The sequence below is a fragment of the Drosophila simulans genome, chromosome 2R (assembly GCF_016746395.2).
Source record: "Drosophila simulans strain w501 chromosome 2R, Prin_Dsim_3.1, whole genome shotgun sequence".
NCBI classification, from domain to species: domain Eukaryota; kingdom Metazoa; phylum Arthropoda; class Insecta; order Diptera; family Drosophilidae; genus Drosophila; species Drosophila simulans.
This window is the reverse complement of record NC_052521.2, coordinates 21329218-21350692: the sequence shown is the minus strand read 5'-3', so window position 1 is coordinate 21350692 and position 21475 is coordinate 21329218. Positions and strand designations below refer to the sequence as shown.

At 47.5% G+C, this 21475-nt stretch overlaps 1 protein-coding gene across 1 annotated transcript; it reads left to right on the top strand.

The window, feature by feature from the left end:
- The first annotated feature begins 366 nt into the window (after window positions 1-366).
- Window positions 367-20880, top strand: LOC27206597. Its single transcript, XM_039292115.1, has 2 exons — window positions 367-1096; window positions 17703-20880. The coding sequence occupies exons 1-2, from the start codon at window positions 722-724 to the stop codon at window positions 18219-18221; spliced, it is 894 nt and encodes a 297-aa protein (XP_039148049.1). The 5' UTR covers window positions 367-721; the 3' UTR covers window positions 18222-20880.
- The last annotated feature ends 595 nt before the right edge of the window (window positions 20881-21475 follow it).

Genomic DNA, 21475 nt, shown 5'->3' with positions numbered 1-21475 from the left:
CGACAATTACCATAATTAATACGCAGAAATGCCTCCTTGGTACCCATTACACTCGAGTATTCCCCCGTCGCGACCGAAAAATTCACAGCCTAACGTGGGGCGCCACAAACAATTACAAACATAAAGCGGGGGGCTGTACAACTTTGACCCTGGGAAACGTAAACAGCAAGAACTACGGAACTATGGGCCACAAAAAAGACCGTAATAACTGTGCTTCATTCATGCACACAAGGTGATTCGTGTGTCTGCGCACTCTCCTCTCTCTCTCTCTCTTTCGCTCGCTCGGCTCGATGCTTATGCTTGTCCTTCGTTCTCCGCTCTCTTTCGAAAAGCTGGCAACCCTGCAGAGCGCACATTTGCAAGCCAGAAGCCACGGCTTTTATCAGTTGGCTCGCTGACTTTGTCCTGTGAACTTCGACGCGCTGGAAGGTCCTGCGAAGTTTCCGCATTTCCTTTGCTGGTGTGGGTGCGACGTGTTTTGTGAGTGCGCGTGTGTGTGTCTGTGAGAGGGCGCCAACTTTTCGGTGAGACTTTAACCACCAGCAAACAACAACAAAGCAGAAACATTGACAAAAAAGCAAGAAAGGCGGAAAGGACGAAGGACACAGCCTGCGGTCAGGGAAACCGCAATCAAAAATTGTAAACAAACACTGGAAATCGAGCGAAATCAACAAAGGAAGACGACGCCGCCCTGTAGGCAACGATTCCGCTGCTAGCCAACATGGAAATGGACGTCAATCGCCCGACCGGCCGCCATGGCAACCTAATGACCATATCCGCCCGCTGCTCCAACAACAATGCAGCCGAAGCCGGAGCCGGAGTTGGAGCCACCAGGACTCCGGCCGCCGGAAGTGAGGCGCCGCCCAGCGGCTGCTGCGGCATCTTGGGCCGCCTCCTCTGCGTGAGTCGCCACAAGGCCACGCAATCGGTGGCGGGCAGCGATCCCTTCTCCCAGCTGCAGCTGCAGCGCAAGGGAGTCGCCACACCCGCTGCCGTTTCCGGACAGCGACGCCGCCGGACGCCGCAGGAAATCTACTTCGAGAGTCGCGGCAAGTCCTGCAAGAAGCTGCTGAAATTCAATGGCAATTCCAACAAGGTGAGTGGCGAAGGGCGGGGGCATCTCAATGGGTTTATCCGCACAAAAGAAATGGAGATTCGGCGGGATGCGCATCAAATCCTTGCTCGCGAAGCTGCTGCATTCAGTGGCTTCAATTGACTTGAAGTGGAATAATCAAAGCATACTCTGGCATTGATTTTGCGATGCTCTTAGCTGGAAAGCATTTGATTTAAAGGGGGGAATATGTTGGGAGAAGCACTCCGTTTCCTTGACAAAATGAACCAGAAAGGGTTAAGGAGCAGCTACTAGCCTCTCCCTTTTCAGATTCTTGAGCGGAAGAATAAGTGGATAATTAATTTCTAGTCTGACCCAGTGCAGCTGGAATGTCTCGAGAACCAGAAGCCGGCCCTTTTGTTGTACAGTGGAACACCTTGAGAGCGTCCCAGTGCTTATCGCATAATGGAACAATCCCCTTCTCTAGCGCATTGCAAACAATCCTAAAAGTGCATAAATTTTACAGTCTCCTGACTACATTGTCATCCATTGCGGGGCGAGGACCCCGTAGCCGGAGTCCTGGCGCCAAAGTGCCACGAGCCATGAGCCAGGAGCCACTCAACCGTAAGGTAGCCAATACCCAGGGGTCCTCCAGTCCCCGCCCGTCTTGCCCGTTACCCCACAATTATAGACGCGTGTGTGTATGTATGTGGGGCCTTTGTTATAAATTTTGGAAAATTTGTAGCAAAAGCTGCGGAGTGAAGTTCGCTCGATTGCCCCCGGTTTGTTTGGTTTGGCCTAGGTAAAATGGAAAATGCGATGGGATGGCCTGGGAAAATAGGGCCAGGATACACACACACACACACACACACACGCAGAATGCTTATGCCACTTTGCATATAAATCATTTGGCATTGTGGCCAGGGCGCAATGCGCTTATGAAATATTTCGTTTGTTTAATGCGCCAAAGGACAACATTCCACTCCGCCCCACATACTGTGGCTCTACAGTTTACCCACTTTCGTCCGATATCCCCAAATTCCCACTAATTAAAAACGTGCAAAAGAAAAGCCAATCAAACAGGTCGATGCACAACAATGGCTGCGTGCTCCTTCTATTCCGAAATCCCCAGAAAAAGAGATGTTCAATTATGCCACTGCACTGGAAGAAATTACTTCTTCTGACTAATTGAAATAATTGTTTATAGGGACTCTTAAGTTCAGCTCAGCATCTGTAAGCTATTCGAACTAGTAAGGTAAGGAGTTTCCTGGTTCATGAGATCCTCTATGGGACTGCCCAATTTGGGGCTCCCGAATTTTGTTTCTCTGCACGAGGGAGTGTCTGCATCAAATGCACATCTCGCACACACACTCACTCGCCCCGCAATCTGCCGGGCATCACGCACTGGAGCGCAAGCAACAGGATGAATTTGTTAAACAACACGAACACGAAGGATCTGCAGGAGCTCGAAGATTGGGCAGGGGTACGGAGTGAAAAAGTGAAAAATGAAAAACCCATTCGCCCTATCAAGTGACATCATCAATTTCAGTCTATTTTGCACACAGTCGACTTGTGGCCCTGGTCGTCCGGTCTTCTGCTCTTCTGGCATTCCGGTCTTCTGGTCGTCGTGGTCGTCCTGGCAGTGCAACAATGCCAAAGGACATTAACACCAATCCGTTGACAACGAGTGCAGAGGAACGATGGAGACATAGACGCTCCACAGCCCGCTCCTGTAAAATTCAATTCGAAAAGCTTCACTCGGTCATTGAATCAAGCGCTTTGAGCAGCAGGAGCAGGATCCTTTGATGAACAATCTGATTACCCCCAGTTTCGTCCTCAAAGGGTAGTTTACACATCGTCCCCCATCGATTTTATAATGAAGCAATAGCAAAAGCAACAGCAACAGCAATAGCAATAGCTTAGGTAAAACAAAAACTGTTTGTACACAGGATAAATGGTATCCATTTGCAACCACCCAAAAAACGGAAATCAACCCCCAGATGGATGTATATATATTCCTATGGATAATGTTGCAAGTGAAATCTGTCGGGTGAAGTTTACCCTCTTAACCGAATGCGATAATGCTGTAAGACATATTTACATTAACAGCTGAGTTCGCGGGGGGAAGAAGGTGTCTCTGGAGTCAGGGAATACCGCGGCATATGCGAATTAAAAGGGAATCTATGGAGTCACATCCTGATCGAAGGATATGGCCCATTTGCCTCATTATTTGAGCGCCGACAATGGCTAATGCGAAATCCTTTACACTTTAATCTGCCCATTTAGTTTTAATAGCCCTTTCTTCATGCCGTGTAATTAGCTTTCCGAGCACAAAGGCCAATGCAATCAAGGACTCAACGAACTCGCAGAGCGAAAGAGTATTATGAAAAAATGAACGTCCTCTTCGGGCAAGGCGGAAGTGACTAGCCACTGGCCCTCCCCTTCAGCCCACTGCCCACCCCCTCTGGATGTCCTTGTAAGCTGCTCACTGTCTGCGAGCATCGTTATGTCCTGGCTCGCATGTGACTGTGTGTGTGTGCGCTTACATATGCATATAAAAGGAAGAAAATGCCATCAACATTGCAACGTTGTAATTGCCAACAGGCAATGAAGAGCCACAGCCAAAAGCGGCAGGCGGGAGGGGCGTGGAAGGGGCGGGCCGGGGAAAGCGCAGCAAACTGCCAACTGCCACATGTCCTGCCAGCTCAGCTCCAACTGAAAAAAGGACTCTCCGCCTGGTCGCTCACTGCCAACGAGGGTCACTCGTAAAATGTTCAATTAGGGAAAGATTACATCATTGAATGCAAACAGTGTTTCCGCACAAGTACCATGCCTACCTACTTATTTGAGCCAACTTAATGTTGTGGTATTTCATTTTACCACATCCAAATAGACATTTAGAGCTGGTTCGATTTGAAAATATAAAATACTGCCTGTATATGGATCGGGAATTGTGGAAGCACACTACGAAGGATATGTGCGTTGGCCAACTGGGCTGTGCGACATTTTTAGCACACGGCTAATGTGTTTTGGCTGGCGCTGCTGCTGCATTTTCCATGATGAAGGATTCAGGGTGCAGAATGCTGGATTCATGGCTATGGAGATGGAGGTGGAGGTGGAGGAACGTGGGCCTGTGCGGTCCACTCCAAACTGCACTGTGCGTCTGGCTGACTGATGAGCTGGCCGCCCGAGTGTCGCCTCTGGTTTTGCTGTTTGCTGATTTGGCCGCCTCCATCCAACTATTCATTATAATCAGGCCTGATTATGCCCGCCCAAAAGTTAAGCAGGCCAAGTCAATTTGGGAGTGTATTTATTTAACTGGCGCTGGAAACCGGAAAGTTGAATGCGGGATGACGGGCGCTGGAAGCAGGGTGTGTATAAAATAAAAAGTCATAAAACTGAGCTGAACCGTTGATCCAAGTAGTTGAAACACAGACCCTTTTTTTGCCGAGCAGATGAAGCGGTTCGGCTGCCTTTATTTGGCTGAAGGGAGCTTCAATTCCCTTCACTTCCCTTTCCCTCCCTTGCCATCCATTCCCATCGCATCCTCCTCTTTTTGGTTGGCGATGACGATGACAAGGGTGCTTTGCCGCCTCACTGACTAAATAAAATTGGAATTTATTATCATGATTTGTAGCAAGAAGAGGCCAAGAGACAGCGGCGAAATGGCGGGCATAAAAAGCACAGCAGCCATCCGCAGCAGCCATGCCATCCCATTGCTCCTCATCAGATCCCAGACCCCGAAGCCCAGCTCCCAACTGCCTGACTCATCGTCGAATCCTGAAGCCTGAATCCCGAGCGCCTAACCCAAAGTCATAGACTTAGATAAGTAAGCGGGGCACTCTTAAATTTATATTCCCCGGCAAAGATTTAAATCGCTCTGGTCAAAGTTGAAGGCAACGCCTACCACTATCGGGCGGGCTGGAGAAGGGGCGTGACAGCCGCAGAAGGCTTAACTGTGCAGTTCCTTGCTGGTTTATTAGGGTTTTCCCTCCAGCTGTTAAGGCGATTTGCTGCCACCCGCATTCAAGCTGATGCAGCTGGCCGGCCACGGGCCGTATGCGCGATTTTGCTGACTGGTTTCTCGGCTCTTTTGTGGTAAGTGGTGGGTGGCTGGGGAATGTATGGAGGATGGCGGATGGCGAGTGGCCAGGGGAGCTGGCGGCTTACAGCTATCAATGAGCCACTGAGTGGCAGGTTTTCTAATTGCGGCGACTGCAACATGGCCAGCAGGATTTATGGGCCTAGGCCGACTTTAAACTTTAAAGCCAAAGTAAGTTGGTTGGTTGAATGTTAAAGCACTCGAATAAGATTGTCATACAAACTTACCATGTGCGGGGACCGCAAATATTCCGGCAGCTCCTATTACCAAATTAAAATTCTTCATCCATCCCAAAGCCACTGGCCCAAAACTCGTAGAAAAGCCCTGGCTTACGCTTGCAGTTGAATCTGGCAGAATATCTTGGCCATTATTGTTAAGCTTCCCGGGGGAAGCTTACCTGCCCGGTATTTCTTGTTTAAGCCACAGTCTGCTGTCATTCTGCAGTTTCAGCCCCGAACTACAAGTGGAAATGGGAACGGAAACGGAAACGGGAACTCGTAGCTACATATTTTTGTGGCTGTCAATGTTTTCGCTGGAATTTTCCATCTCCATGGCGTATTCAAAGTGGGACCGGTGGGATAAGCCTAAGTTGAAGTGGAGAACGCTGCGAAGGAATGTGTAAATGCAGCCCACGCAATTTCATTTCACCTGTCAGCTCAATGTTGCAAAATAAAAGTATAAGTAGAAGTAAAAATAAAAATAAGAACACAGCCCCTGCAGCCACCTACTTATTTCTCTTACACACAAGCCGAAATGTTCCCTCTTTACATTTTTTGGGCGGCAGGTACAACTTTTGGAGCTGAGCTGCCGGCTCTCTTCTGTCTGCTCTGCCGTGACAAATTGCGTTAATGCCAAGTTAAGCTGCTGGGGAGGATGGAGCACCTCCGGGGGCTAAGAGACTCCCAGACCTTTTCACTTTTTGCCCTTCACCTCGATGGTTTTCTTCGGTGACTCAGCTGCTCCATGCAGTTAATTATTGCTGCATCTATTCAGCACGACTGTCTGTCAGTCTTACCTTTCCCCAATCTCCTCCAGCTTAACTTAAGTGCTGAAAGGAAATTTAAAGCAACTTCGGACCACATTCCTGTGGCACTATTTCCCCACTTGGCACACAGCTGCCGCCTGATTAGCCCCGAAAAAACAATTCCTGCCATGTGCCACATGTGCTGTCAACAATATTTTGGCTCCAGCCATATTGGCCACCTACAAGGACGAAAGAGGCGAATTAAAAAGACATTTGAGCCAAAAATTAAATGAATTTCTCCCTTGGCAGAGGCCAACGTCATGAAGGAGAAGGCCACCTCCACCACCCAATTTGCCTGCGCATCAATTTAATTCAATTTATTATCCTCGCTCGAGTGAGCATGTGAGGGCTAATTCAATGAGGTAGACAACAAAATAGGTTGAAACTCCATGTCCTTCAGAGAGTGTCGGTCTTAAAGTGTCTGGCACAAGGCGAGGAGTGGCTGCTTGGCGAATTTTGAGGCCGTCACTGGCAGAACCTCCAGGAATCCTTCGAAATCCTTCGAGGCACGCGAAAGGCTCGCCTGGGACGCGCGATATTTGATGGATGGCATGGCATCGGTGATATGCTAACGTGCTGGCAGCCAAACAGAATGTGAGTGCCAGCCAAGGACGCCAGGACGCCAGGATGGCAGGATGGCAGGACGCCAGGACACCAGGCCTGCCTTTGATGTCGAGCACTCACATCCCATCGCAATGGCAATCGCACAATGGGACAACTGGGTCGCACACAATGGGAACGAGCATTTAGCCTGGCGGCGAACAATGATAGGGGCTTTCAAGGCTGTGATTGGAAATTGTTTGCACTTCGTGTGAATTGGAAGGGTGGCAGGCACTGGGCCACCTTTCTATTGAACTCTTCCGCGGATTGCAAACAACTTGGCGGAACAAATATGCCTTTGAACTCAAAGTTATCAATCTTCGAAAGAGGAGAACCATAAGTAACCATAATTTATGAAGTATGGTCCCGAAAATATGTTTCAATTCGACCATTTCCATTCGGAACACAGATGTCAGTTGTTGCCTTGTTAACTCACATTCAAATAGGTAATATACCAGGCATTTTTTCCATCATCGATATACTCTCGGCTGGAGTTCGCCATGATGCAGACATTAAAATGTGATATTAAAATTTTTATTTATTCACTTGCACCATAAAGATGGCACATAAATTTCAAAATTCCGCATTTGATATACTCTCGCCCATTTCCACCGCCGAAACGGAAATTCTAGCCGTGTAATGGGTTAATGCCCGGAGCCGAAAGACAATATCTCGGTCTTTAAAGCAGTCTCGAATAAAATTCTATTTTATGTCGCCATGCCGAGGAAATGAAGCACGAATGGCACGAATGACTAGAAGTAGGGGTAGGGTTGCCCAGTTTTTATGTGCCGCCATATAAATTCGGTTGACTGGCACTGGGACTCCTCGGTTGCGAGTACTTGAGGCTCCGCATTACGTTTATGGCTGCCTAAATTAAACACAAGAAGCCAGCCAAAGACGTCGAGGAAACCAAAGTGGCAACGGCCCAAAGGATCCATCGGATCCTGAGCAGCCAGAGGAGCCGAGCAAAAGGACCCGAGAGCAGGGGAAATTGCTACAAGTTGCTTTATTTTATGCGCATATTTGCGCATATTACTCATACGCCCGGCTGGCATACATCTTCATTTAAGGCAAACGTCTTTAGCCCCGAGGAGCAGGAGCGGCTCCTCCCTCGCAGCAGGCCTGCTCGTATACTTTTATTTTATTAAATTTTCATTTCATTTCGTCTGTTAGACATTGCCGTACATTACTCGCCCAACATGTTGCATGCCCCGGCCGAAGCTCAGAAATTTCGAAATTCGTGAGCATTTCCCGCCGCTTTAAGATGATTTCCATGGCATGGGATGGGATGCGAATGGGAATGGTTGGGCATGGAGTTCTCAACAGGGGCTGTCGCTCATTAAAAATAACTGAAAGAAGCACTTCCTCGCTGATTCGTTGATTGCCAATGAAAAGCGCAGATGTGGGAGATTTATAAGCTCGGGGGGGCGCGACCTGATTTATGGGCCTCCGTCTGAATGGCAAAGTGAATACACTGTGCCCACCGTTTTGTGTCCACAGGGATATCGGGCTCAAAGCTGTTTCCGTTATGTTCCGTTGCTGTTTGCCCGTGGGGAAGGTCGTGACCCGACCCCCGACCCACGAGTCCAGCACTCCACCAGCCTCTCGGATTCCCAGTCTCCCTGGTCCATTGAGCACCACACAAATGGGTTATTGATGAGCTATTCCGCGCGGTGACTTGACTCGGAGGCAAAGTTTAGAGCCCAGTCTGTGAATTGAAGCGTGACCGGGACCTCTGCCCCTAATGAGACAATCCAAGGACCGAACATTCAGGGCACAGGACTTTAAGCCGCCACTGCCGACTCGCATTAACCGGGTAACAGGACTTGGGCAAACTTCTGCCAGCTGTGAGCCGGGGTATCAGGGCCAGGACACGTTTCTCCGACTCTCAGCCGAATTGCAGGATTGCCGGATTCGATGCCATTTTTGGTATCTGCTCCTGCATAACTTTGCAAGTCTGCAATTGCCTGGCAGCTGGGAAAGCGGCAGCTCAAATTTCATTAGTGCTCAACTTTAAATTGTGGCACATGCGTGCCTGTCGCGCGTATCCTTCCCCAGGACATGAATCCCATCACAAGCCCCTCCCCACTCCAGCCCCAGCTCAGCCTGCTCCTCGTTGTCTCCGCTGATGTCGCACTTGTCACATAAATGTGCTTAATCTTTTACACCGGCGAACGCAGAATCCCGGGATCCAGAGAGATGACAGTGTGTGCTCCGCTGGAAAATGGAGCGAAATCTGGTCGCCTGAAGATTCGGAAACTTTTGCAATGACAAAATGCTGTAACAGTTATGAAAATTAAATTTAATGCGAATTTGCTGAGGTAGGGCATTGATTTCGATCAAAAAGTTTCGGGCCATTGCATGGAAAATAAAATTTTAGCTTTAAAGTTGGGAAGTGGAGAATAAACTCTATGAAGTAAAGAGGAAGGTACATTTTAAGTGAATTAAGTTTGGAATGCTTTTCAAGTGGAATTACAATTTTATCAAGTGTGCTATTTCAGTTTTAAAATTATATTAATTTGCCATTTTAAAATAAATAAGCTTTAATCTAATAAAATTTCCTTTCAAGGCAGAAAAGTATTAAATTCCATTGTAGAGTAACTTTCTGAGGGACTTAATCCCCTAATAAACGACAGCATTTACATGGCTGAACTAAAAGCAATATCTATATTTCCGCTCGCATTAACCCCACAATCCAGAGTACAGAATCCAGAATCCTGGCACTGCCAATAGTGGCTGCTCCGCATCCTTCCGCAAAGTTTGCCGGCATTTATCGCCCATGGTGCAGCGACTGGAGGATTGCAAGTGGATTCCCATCCAGCCCCGAGCTCCCATTTCCCATTTCCCGCATCCCACTTGCCATTTCCATGTAGCCGGGACTTGTCTAACATATCAAATTTGTAGCCACGCATATCCTTGTGCGACTCAACATGTCAACTAGCGCTGGCGAGGATGGGGGATGCAGGACGGAGGATGGAGGATGGAGGAAACTTTCAGCAGCCACTGCCTGGTGTAGTTTGGCAAAGAACTTTAATTTGTGCATTACTTGCGACGCCGCAAGGACTCGCGAGCGAAACTTTGTCATATAGAAGTTTACACCAAGTTGCGGCTGGCGGGGATGGGGGCTGCCCTCTTTAAGCCGCTCGTAATACAACTCATTAAATTTAGAAAATACTGGCGGGCAAAGTTTCGCTGTGGGCCCATCCGTTGACATCTACATTCACCCGGCAGCCAGCCATAAACTTGGCCAAGACGGGCAGCATGGAGGCCAAGACGGCGAGGCCATCCGGCAGCCAGAGGCGATTCCTAACCCGGAAATTTAAGTTCACCCTTGCAGTTTAATTGCAACGGATGTTGGCGTGTAAATTATTTTGTCTGCCTGCCGCAGCAGCAGCTATTCCATTTCTGTGCTAATGAGCAACTTATTAAAACTTTCGCCAGCCCCGCAGCCTCCCAGCTTCCAGCATCTCCTGAATAGCTCCAGTCGAAGGACAAAGGATGCGGATGCGGATTGGGATAGTGGAGCGCGTGAGGCGCATAATGAAACACAAACAGGAAATATCCGATACAATTGGCACTGGCAATCGAAGACAAAGCGGGCAGATAAGATTTACAATCAGCCAAAAACTCATTTACGCTCACGAAAAGCGGAGAAGTGAACCGAGGAAAACTCCAATTTCCCCCAAACTCAATGGAATGCCTTTCCGTACACGTAAGAATGGCGTAAAGAACTCGAGGCGAAGTTTGCTCAAAGCGCACTTTTCACCGGATGAAACAAAGGCTCTGGTTTAAGGAATAAGGAACTACCCGTGATTGCGAAATATAAACTATAACTAGGAATTTCCTTTAGTTACTAATATTATTAGATATTGTTGCAAAGGCAATATTCTAACAAAATGGAAAACACGGTTTGATTACGTTTAATCTTCCAGAAAGCTCCTTTCTTCGTCTTAACGGAAACCTCGCTCCATCCTTTCGCATCAGAAGTGTTCATAAAATTCCTCGAAGGACCTTCGAGTGGAGTTGCGTGCGGATGTGGATGGATGGATGAGTGGGCTGGCGGCTAGGAGGACTTCGATGGGCCGGGGGCTGCTCAAGTGCTTAGACAATCGTGTTGAAGCTTTGATTTTCGAGCTTATGCTGGATTCGGAGGCACAACTCCTCCGCCCCCTCACATCGGATGCTGGGTGCTCATGAGGGCGGGTAATTAAGTTGAAGTGCCCAGAGATATACACCCCTAACCCCACGCACACAGAGACCATTTGCCTAAGTAATGCCCGACTGGCTGACTGACTGACTGACTGCCTGACTGACTGGCAAAAGTGTTGAAATGTCTGCGGCAGCACTTAATTAATTAATGTCGAGCGAAGCGAACGGGCGAGCAAAATGAGAAAAGTTTCTGTGCTCGGGGCTGAGGAATCGGGGATCCAAGGGTTCCAGGGGATCCAAGCGTTCCAGGGGCTCCAGGGACTCCAGGGGCCACAGAGGAACCTGCAAACTTGGCAGCCATTTGTTGAGTTGCAGCCGTTCAATATTTGTCACCGAACTCATTAAGCAAATTAATAGACAAAGTTGCCAATTGGCGACAATGGAGCTCGCCCTCGAAGGCTGCGCTGCGCGTTCGGGTATTGCCGTTTGCCATTTGGCATTTTATTTACCGAACCGGAGCTGAGAAGCCAACTGGGAATAAGGTCGCCGTGGACTTGTGGTGGCAATAAAGTGGCGCGCCAAAAAAACCCAAAGTCAACAAACGATTCCCGCCCAGAGTCGCAGAAATCGATTACGGACGCCTCAAGGAGGAGTTCCCTGCGCATCGACTGCGAATGGGAATGGGAATGGGTATGGGAATCGCCGACCCACTCCTGGCCACGTTTTCGATTTCGCCACTCGGCATTCGCCACCTGATGCCAGTGGCCCAGCGCCAAGCGCCCCACGCCCACTTCCCATTTATCTGCTCTCCTCTGCGAAATTGCCAACGTTGCAGCTCAAAAGCGGAAGTGATTTTCCAGCGTGTACGTGTCTGCTCTCCCTGTGTGTGTGTGATGGCGTGAGTGTGTGCGTGTCCGTATAAATAGTTGTGGGTGCTGGTGCTGGCAGTCACTATGGAATAAGGATATTTGGCTATACAATTACCAGTTAATCAAATATAAAAGATTATACAATAAGAGAGGAAATGATCCAATCATTATGGGAATCTGTTTAGCTATTGAGCTTTTTCAATAGCTGTTGCGAATAATAAACCACAAGAAAGTTTGTTTTATTACGACAGTTTATTTCCGAAATAGCGATAATTTACGATAGCGACAATGGTAAGGTTGGTCTTTTCCGAAACGCGAAGAAATTGCAACTGGCGGGCAGGCAGCCGAGAATGCTGCGCCCAAGCTTAGCGTAGGTAGCTAACAACAACAAAGGAATGAGCGCCGTACAGATAAATGCACGCGAGAGCAGCGGTTTGCACTATGGGCATGCTACTGATAATTTGGCTTAAATATTAACAAGTATGAAATTAGTCTACTGCACAGTTTTGGCGGCTGCATGACCCAACATCCTCCCCCCATTGGAAGCTTGGCTTCCAACAGAGTCCTCAAGGGGAAGCAGACACAGCTAGTTCACTGCCTTGGTAACCGTCTTCCTCCCCCCAATAGGCCAATATTGGGATTGACTTGCATCCAGAAGCGCTCGAGGTTCGGCATGAAGATCGCTTTCATGGTAATGCGAAATAATTGTTTTGTCAGGACAAACAGCTGTTGGCCAATCTCTTGCAGGCTCCGTAAGATAGGCGGGTCCATGCGCCCAGAATGACGATTCGCTAGGCTCAGACGGCAGGGATCCTCTGGATAAGATGTCAGCCGATTTAAAGGATTTAAAGCTGTTGGAACGTAACGCCAAGCCGTGACATCTGTCAGCTCCTGAATGGCAGCAACCCTATTTTCCACAAATATGTTTTCCTTGCTGGCTGAAGAAGGAACGCGTGAAGCTATTAAGGCGCTACCGCAAGGGCGCGCGCAGCCTCCAGACACAACCCAGCCCAGACGAGTTTTTTGAAGCAGGGGCAGTCCTGGCAACAACTTTATCTGACCCACGCACAGCAGCTCATAAAACAGGCTAGCTCCTATTAACATGTCAACACGCTGAGCTTTATGAAATTCCGGGTCGGCGAGCTGCAGGTTTTCTGGAATCTTCCAGTCCCCAATGTCCACATTAGCACTTGGCTGGCGATCCGTGATATTGGGAGCGATAACTGCTGTTATGCTCGTTGAGAAGTCCGAAGTGACAGACCGAACCGCAATTTCTACCGAGAATCCATCAGTCGCGAAATTGGAATGCCCGATTCCAGTGACGGAGCCGGACGACCTCGACCTCTTAAGTTGCAATTGATTTGCAAACCGAGAGGTGACCAAGTGCAGTTGAGAGCCAGAATCTAACAAGGCCCTGCAGGGAACGAACAATCCCGATCGATTCTGCACTAGAACGGTTGCAGTGGCTAGTAGCACAAGGTCACTACCGAGATCCTGGGCAATTAGAGTAGACGAATTCGAAAGCGGGGCAGAAGGCTCTGTGTGGTTGCTTGAAGACACCGGAACACGTGGCTGCGAGGAAGGCCGACCATCCAGATGGAGCAGCGTATGATGCCTGATTCCACAGGTGCGGCAGCGGCTCGAGCTGCATTGCCGTAGTTGATGACCAGCCTTTAGGCAATTTAGGCATAGTGCTAGTCTCTTTGCCTCGCGCAGACGATCTACTGGCGCTAAGTCTCTAAATTGCTGGCAATGATATATGGCATGCTCTGCACTATGGCACAGCATGCAACCAAGAGAATTTTGGGTGGTAGCAACTAGCGTCGAACGATTTCTGTCCACCTGAACGCCTGGCGCATAGGTTGCCATGGCGCAATCCACGGCCTCCAAAGTCCTACATCGCTGTTCCAGGAATGCAGCCATCGATTCCCACGACGGAATAAGGTTGGCAATGACCGGATCCTCCAAGCGCTCCTCCCACTTAGCTTGGCTCGCCGCATCCAGCTTTTGCAGCAGCACTTGAACTATGATGCAGCCAGCGATTTGCTCAGTGGTGCCCAAACCCTTCAACGCGCGAATGTGAGCGTTAAATTTGTCCGACAATTCCCGAAGCGATGCCACTGAACCATTCCGTACTACCCTTAAACCCAGAATCTCGGTGATGTGCGCCTGAAAAACGAGACGCCGATTATCAAACCTTTTTTGAAGCAACTCTAAAGCCGCTTCGTAATTGCTGTTTGAAATCTCCAACGATCGGATAGTTTCCAGCGCTGAATCCCTCAAACATGACCGCAGATGTTGAAATTTCTCAATGTTGGAGAGGTCCGGATGGCTGTCGATTATGCTCGTGAACACGGAGTAAAAATCCGCCCAGTTTGCGTAGCCTCCGCCAAACGTTGGCAGCTGCACAGGCGGCAACGGCATCGGCCTCGGCCGCGGCTGCGTTTGAGGACCGCTACACTGGTGGGGCACAACACCTTCCGCAAGCGTTGAGTGCGGCGCGAAATGCACATTGCGTTTGGCTATTTCCGCGCGCACACTAGCCTTGAATTCAACGATGAATTCATCAAAAGACTCGCTCATTTCACTGCCAATTTCGTCGAAATCCAATTCCTCCAGTTCTGTATGCAGAACATTGAAGGCACTTTGCAGCTCATCAATCTGCTCCAGCCTCACCGTAAGAGTGGGTTCGTCGTATCCGCTAAGCGTCTCATTAGACAGCGATGTTTGTAGCCTCTGCAACCTGCTGAACAGCGCATTGGCTTTGCGCTTTAAAAAGGTCACCCTGTTTTTTTCACCTTCAGCGGGCATAGCAACAAGTCGCCTTTGATTCGGTTCAGCGGGAAGATGAGCACAAAATAGATGCCGAAAATGCAAGCGGGGTCAATGCACGCAACGATATATGTAGCAATGTATGTATATATGCAATGCTAGCTCGCTTAGACACAGCCAATATCACCGAAATCTCCGCTCACTTGTCCAACCGATTGCGCTTTAATGTATTTATATTTATTTATAAGCGGGATAAGTGCATTAATTAATGCATGCAAATTAACGAAATCACGTCGGGGTCACCAAATGTTTAGCTATTGAGCTTTTTCAATAGCTGTTGCGAATAATAAACCACAAGAAAGTTTGTTTTATTACGACAGTTTATTTCCGAAATAGCGATAATTTACGATAGCGACAATGGTAAGGTTGGTCTTTTCCGAAACGCGAAGAAATTGCAACTGGCGGGCAGGCAGCCGAGAATGCTGCGCCCAAGCTTAGCGTAGGTAGCTAACAACAACAAAGGAATGAGCGCCGTACAGATAAATGCACGCGAGAGCAGCGGTTTGCACTATGGGCATGCTACTGATAATTTGGCTTAAATATTAACAAGTATGAAATTAGTCTACTGCACAGTTTTGGCGGCTGCATGACCCAACAGAATCATTATAAAATATATTTATATATATTAGAAGATATACTACAAAATCATATTCCTTTTATTTAACAAATTCCTTTATGTGTTAGGTATTCTAAAATAAGTCAGCACAGATAGCAGTACCAATCACTGTGGGCATTAGTTACTTCTGGGCCACCACTGGTGCATCCTGCTGCATAAACCCCACAGCCAATATGTGTGCTCAGCGCGGTGGAGCAGGGGGTGGGGTGGTAAGGGGGGGAGGGGGAAAAGGACGCGGATGGCAGTGAAGGATTTTATGACCCTTGATAGTGGCAAGCGATTTGTTGCGTGCATCGGTGGCTGCCGTTGCATTTTCAATTTGGCAGCGCGCACTTTTGGCGTCTTTGAATAATGCAATGGCAATCGGGCGGCCAATCAGTGGGGTATCTGTCGTCACTAAGCTCATTTTGGCAGCTTATTAGGCAGTCGTACCGAGAGCTTCGGTTCCATTTTCCCCGCTTTTATAATTTCCAAACACGAGCGCGCAATTTCTGCGAAGCCAATCGCGTCATGTGGGGCAAGTTGACAAATATGCAGCACGTGCTCTGGTTCGCCACAAGGGCAGTTTGTGGACCGGATTGATGTGCCGTCTATGTGCCATCCAAGTGCCATCTATGCAGCCCGAAAGCCAGACATCAGCTTGGTTTTTCCGCGGAAAATTTGATTTTCGGTGTCCCATTACGGGCAATAGCGTGAAAAATCCGCTCTTAATTGTGCAAAACAAATGGCAAACGAGGTTGGAATTTTAAGCAGAAAGATGGGATAATTATCCAGGGAAAATGGAAAGTAAAACATAATCTCTGTGAGCTTCCAAATGATCAATTACCGCTTGATAAGATGAAGTTCATAGTGGCGCTCATTAAAGTGCTTCAGATATTGTGGAAATCATTCACTCTACGCGCTTTTTTTTAAGTTAAATGCCTTTTCATGAGTATCTGGCATTTAGCGGCGGGAAAAGCGTTCAATACTCATTAATGCCAAAGGCGATTTCCATTTCCAGCTTAATGTGCCGTGGCCGGGCTTTTCACTTCCATTCAAACACTCAATCGCATCGATCGGCCCCATTGTTTTCGGTCAGCCGGAGTCGAACGTAAATAAAACGTAAACGGATGCATTTTTAAGTGCCTGCGATGCATTCATTTTAAACAATTTACCTGGCGAAGCCATGTTTCGACTCGAGGCATGTGCGAATTTATATTTTAAAGTCAAAGTGGAGAACAAAGGCGAGGATGGGGAAAAGCCAGGGAAAACCATGGAAAAACTGGGAAACTGGGGGCCCCCGGGGCGAATTTCCTTGTGGCTCCAGCTGCAGCCACTTCAATTTCAAAAGCATCAGCTCCTGGTGGTGGCTGGCTCCTGGTTATGTTTCCAGGGTCCTGCGGTGGCCATTGGCCGCTGGCCTTTCGCCTTCGGCCACCTCCTCGCCTCGCCCACTTTGGCTCCAGATTTTGCTGCTCCTCGCGCTTGGTTCCCCTTTTCAATTTTGCCGGAGTTTTCTTTGCAGCTCGCCAGCGCAGGAGCCTTTAAGCCAAGTTCAATGTTTGGTTAGCCCCTCGGAGCTGCGTGCTTGCCGTCCATCCTGCTTCCTGTTTGCCGGACGCTTATTAAGCATACGCCTCGTTGTGCGCAAATATTTGAAATGTCTGGCATTTAGCGACTGTGAAATGTATTAATTATGAAAGAGCCGCGTGCATTGACCGCAACGACCGCATTCAAAATCGGTAAATGAAATTGAAGCCGAGCGGAGGACACTCATTTCGGTAGTGATAAACTAGCTGACGAATTTCATTTACGGCTTCTGCTGGCCAACTGCGGTTTCAGTGGCAGTGACATAAATGTCAATTTAATACGGGAATGCAGCACGGCAAGCAGTGGAGCAGGAGCTGCCCAATGGACAGGGGGCATTGCCTAAGAACAACAGGTGAATGGCGGGCGTGCAAATGAATTATGAAAATCAGATTATATGGTCTGGCTCTCCCGTGGTGTAAAATTCACCGGCGGTAAAAGCGTCAAAAGCAATTTCATGTCGATTTTATGCCAATTTAATTCGACCAAATTAAACGAAAGCCTGTTCGGCAATAATTGCCCACTTAATGATAAACACTCGCAGTGGACTTGATTAAGGTGCAGTTGCATGGAAACCGAATCCGATTCCAAATCCCGGCTAAACAATCTGCACGATTTTAATTACGATTTTCAATTAAAGTGCGACACAGAAAACCAATTTGCAATTGGCTCCGATGGCCCAAACGACCTACACGGACAAAAAATTCTGGTTAAGAGATTCTAAGCAGGAATAAATGGCTTCAAATGTAAATTTGTGATCTGTAACTCTAAACTCTTATTGTGTCTTATCTGATAAGATTTCTCATAGATATTATAACATTTTCTATTAAAAACACATCATTATTTCCCACAGTGCACTCACATACCGTTTCATCATCTCTGCCTCCTTTCAGATACTACTGTATCCCGAGGAGGGCTGGGCGAGGACCGCCTCATCCAGTTACTGGACCATCACGCCCTGCTTCTGGCAGCCCAATCGCTGCCGCATCGTCGAGTGCTCCGGAACCCAGCGGCGCGCGACGAAAGCCCGGATGCTGCCGCTGGAGCAGCAGGGATCCCTCCTGATTGCCGGACACTTTCGCCGGACGACGGCGGGGGGCGGAGGAGCTGCATCGCCGGCGGGGCGCGGGGCAGCGGGCAACGGGTCGGTGGCTGCCACGCCCACCCCCGCAATACCTGCCGATGCAATCCGGACGGGGTCAACGGGCTGTGACAAGTCGCAGCCCGCGTGGAACGACGAGTTCAAGCTGTATCTGACGTCGAACATCTCGATGGAGGACTACAACATGGGCTACTGCCTCACCGGATTCGTGGAGCGCCGCTGCCAGGTGACCAACACCTTCCAGATGACTCACTTTGCGGTCATCAAGCGCCAGTGGCCACCGTCGCCGTCCAACCTGGGCAACTCCTAAGGCCCCTGCATCCCACTTTTGTAATTGTGATCCGACCTTTTGTTCCCAATTGGAAACGAAATGAAATTAACTGAGGGACTGTGCGTGTTTTCACTTTTCGAGAATTTGCTGAATATTTGAATATTTCCCAGAATTCAATATGACAAAAGACACCGTTGTATGCAGTATGTAGTACCATATTATTAAATATTTCTTCAGAAGAGCTAAAAATGTTTGAGAGTGAGAACAGACACAGTCCTTTAAAGCAAATACCACTTAAGTTTTTAGCATCTAAGTAGAGCCAAAATGTTTGTTGTGCAATCCCGAATTAAAATCAAAAGTTTCGCCAGGACTATAGAAAATGTAACATAAATTGCCGAGGCGTCGAGAAGCGATAGCCACTAGATCGTAAGGCTTAGAAAAGTAATGGCGGAGGGGATCTTTAAGGACGTACTGCATTTGCCGTAGTTTTACGAAATTTTCTGCATGTTTAGTGCGTAAATTGTAATTTTAGCTAAATGTGCAACAGAAATCCGAGTAAAAAAGGAGGAAACTAGGAAACAAAAACTTTACGTGTGCTTTCAGTGTTGTGTAATATGAAAAACGGAAACAAACCGGAAAAAATAAGCGAAAAAACCAAATACTAGTAACTGTTAAATGCTAAATGAAACTAAACCGCTTTGCCAGCTCACACACACACACACTCAGCAACACATAGTAGCACCAACACGCAGGCACCCACTTATACACTCGCACACTTAAGCCTGGACGGCTACTTAATGCTTCAAAAAGTGCAACAAATTGAAACTTGTGCTTGTCGAAGCATGTGATTGTGAGTGCTCCACTATAAGCTGCTATGCTATAGTATACATGTTTACGAGGCTGTGTGTGTGTGTGTGTGAGCTGGTACTCTTTTCTACTACATACGAATATGTACTTTAACGGCCATGTTTGCGAAACCTATTGCCTTTAAGCTTTAAAATATAAGCACAACTCAACGCAGGCAAGCAAGTCAAAAGCTTCGAGCGATGGCCATTGGCACTGAGCAGCAGTTTGATGACAGGCGAGCATTAAAGTTAATTATTTAACGAGCTGTTTAAAGCAAACAAACATGATTTCATGTCTCTTAAAGCCGATTTACTGTTTCTAGCACTCTGCATGGTCACATGGCACCCCAGGCGCGCTTCTCTTGAAGGCTTGGTCACACTGCTATTCATATTATACGGAAAGCGTGATAATCTTGTGGAATAAGTGCTAGAGACATGCTGACTAGTGCCACTGGCCATTTAGCCGACTCGTCCAAAACCGAGTTTGCCAACTCTACGCTAATCTAAGGAACTAAGCCCCTAACTCTCTCTCTCTCTATCTTTCTCTCACTAACTCAACCCACTGACCCACTCGTGCTACGGCTCTATCCCTCTTATTCACTCACTTTGAGCATGATACGCAACGTATATCAACAATTCGTCCAATGATTGGAGTCTTTTGGCGCCACAAATTGCCACGTGTCAAGTTGGCAAGGCCGGAGCTCCAATTGCCAAAAACCCTAAGTGTTAAAAAACAATGAAACCAAACGTAAAGGAAACCAAAGCTAAGTCAAAACTCAACGTAGGCTAAGGATAGTTTAAAAATCCATATTTACAAGCTAGAATATGAATCTATATATATTATATATATATCTATATATTTGTGTGTAGGCTGAACCTTTTTGCGTATATGTATATCTGTGTATTTGTATAACTGTATTGCGATTGCATATACAATAACATTTTTGCCGTAGTTCGCATAGCTCGCTTTTAGGCGCTTTTACACGCAAGCGAATAAGGCCGAAACCTCTTAACTCCCTTTTTTCGCTTCACTCAGATGCCCCTGCCACTCTGCCCCAAAACTTATCGATATTTAAGTATCAGGTACCTGCCACAATCAACACGAAAACCAAGTAAACAGAAAAACTCGAGTATACATAACTATTTATTGAACAATTACGTCTGTGCAAATATTTGTGTCCATTTTAATTAGAGAGAAAACAAAGATGTCCAGATATCTAGAGAAGCATGTTATTTTTTAGAATCACTGGTAACGAAACACTCTGAACACCCCGACTACCCGCAAATCGATGTCGTACACCCGAGTTGTATAAATGTTTATTAGGGATTCTCGCTCTCTGTGTGTAGCAAATACTTCTGCGCCAATGCTTAAAAACCCAACACAGACACGAGTTGTTCGGCTTAAAGCTGAATATGTCCATGTCCAAACCGAACAAAACACGCATGAGCTTTTTTGTAGTTCTATTTAAACACTTTAAATAGCAAACGAGCCAACAAACAATTCCGTGCTGCGGAGCACGGGAATAAATTAATGTTAAGCTTCGATCGAAATAAGCGATGTAAGCGGGCATAATTAGTCTAATCGAGAGATAAGGTAAAGCGGTAGAAAAAACGCCAGCAAAAAGCAAATCAAATCAGACGGAAATGCAAATGCAATTGAAAATATGAATCGAAATCAAACACGCCGCTCTGTTAATGCAAGTGCATAAATCAAAAGCGAATAAAGCCTCGGCAAATGCAATTTGAGCTGGCAGTGGATTCGTGTAATGAAAATAAATACCCCAAAGGTATGTAGAGTGCAGTTGAACATGGAAATCAAAACATTGAAAATAAAAAAGGAAAGCAGAATGAAAGCTGTTTCTCTGGGCTTACAATGGGTTCAATCGCAGTATCAATCGCATACCCTATACCAATACCCTATACCCTACAAAAGTATTAAATATCAAGGAAGATAGCAAGGAAAGCGTGTTGAAGAATGATGTTTCAGGTGTTGAATTATATTATAGAATACTTTTAGCCAGCTTTCTCATTCATTACAAACGTATGCTGGTGGAATTGCTCCAGGTGGCAAGTGAATATTCAATCATTTAGCCATCTGCACCTTTCACGGCGAATCAAAGCAGATCTAACCCCTGAAGTGCGCCAAGCCATTAACTTTTGTCATTGTGCAAGACACACGCCTCGGCCAAGGACGAAGGGCGCAGGACGAAGGACGAAGGACGAAGGACGAGTGGACACTTGAGCGCAGCTGGAAATGCAGCTGCAACTCACCTGTGCACCTGTGCCCGTTGCGCCGGCGGCATAAATCGCGCCCTCCGCTTCAGCTTTCAACAGAGATGTAAGCCAAGTTAATTGCTTTTTGTTGCCTTTTTCCAGCTCACTTTTGCCACGCTGGCGTTTCTGCTTCTGTTTCTGTTGCCTCTGCAATGTCAACAATGAAACTAACGG

Coding starts and splice junctions, on each gene's coding strand:
- LOC27206597 (XM_039292115.1), top strand. CDS start 722: ATGGAAATGGACGTCAATCGCCCGACCGGCCGCCATGGCAACCTAATG. Junction 1,097..17,702: donor TCAATGGCAATTCCAACAAG/GTGAGTGGCGAA, acceptor GCCTCCTTTCAG/ATACTACTGTATCCCGAGGA.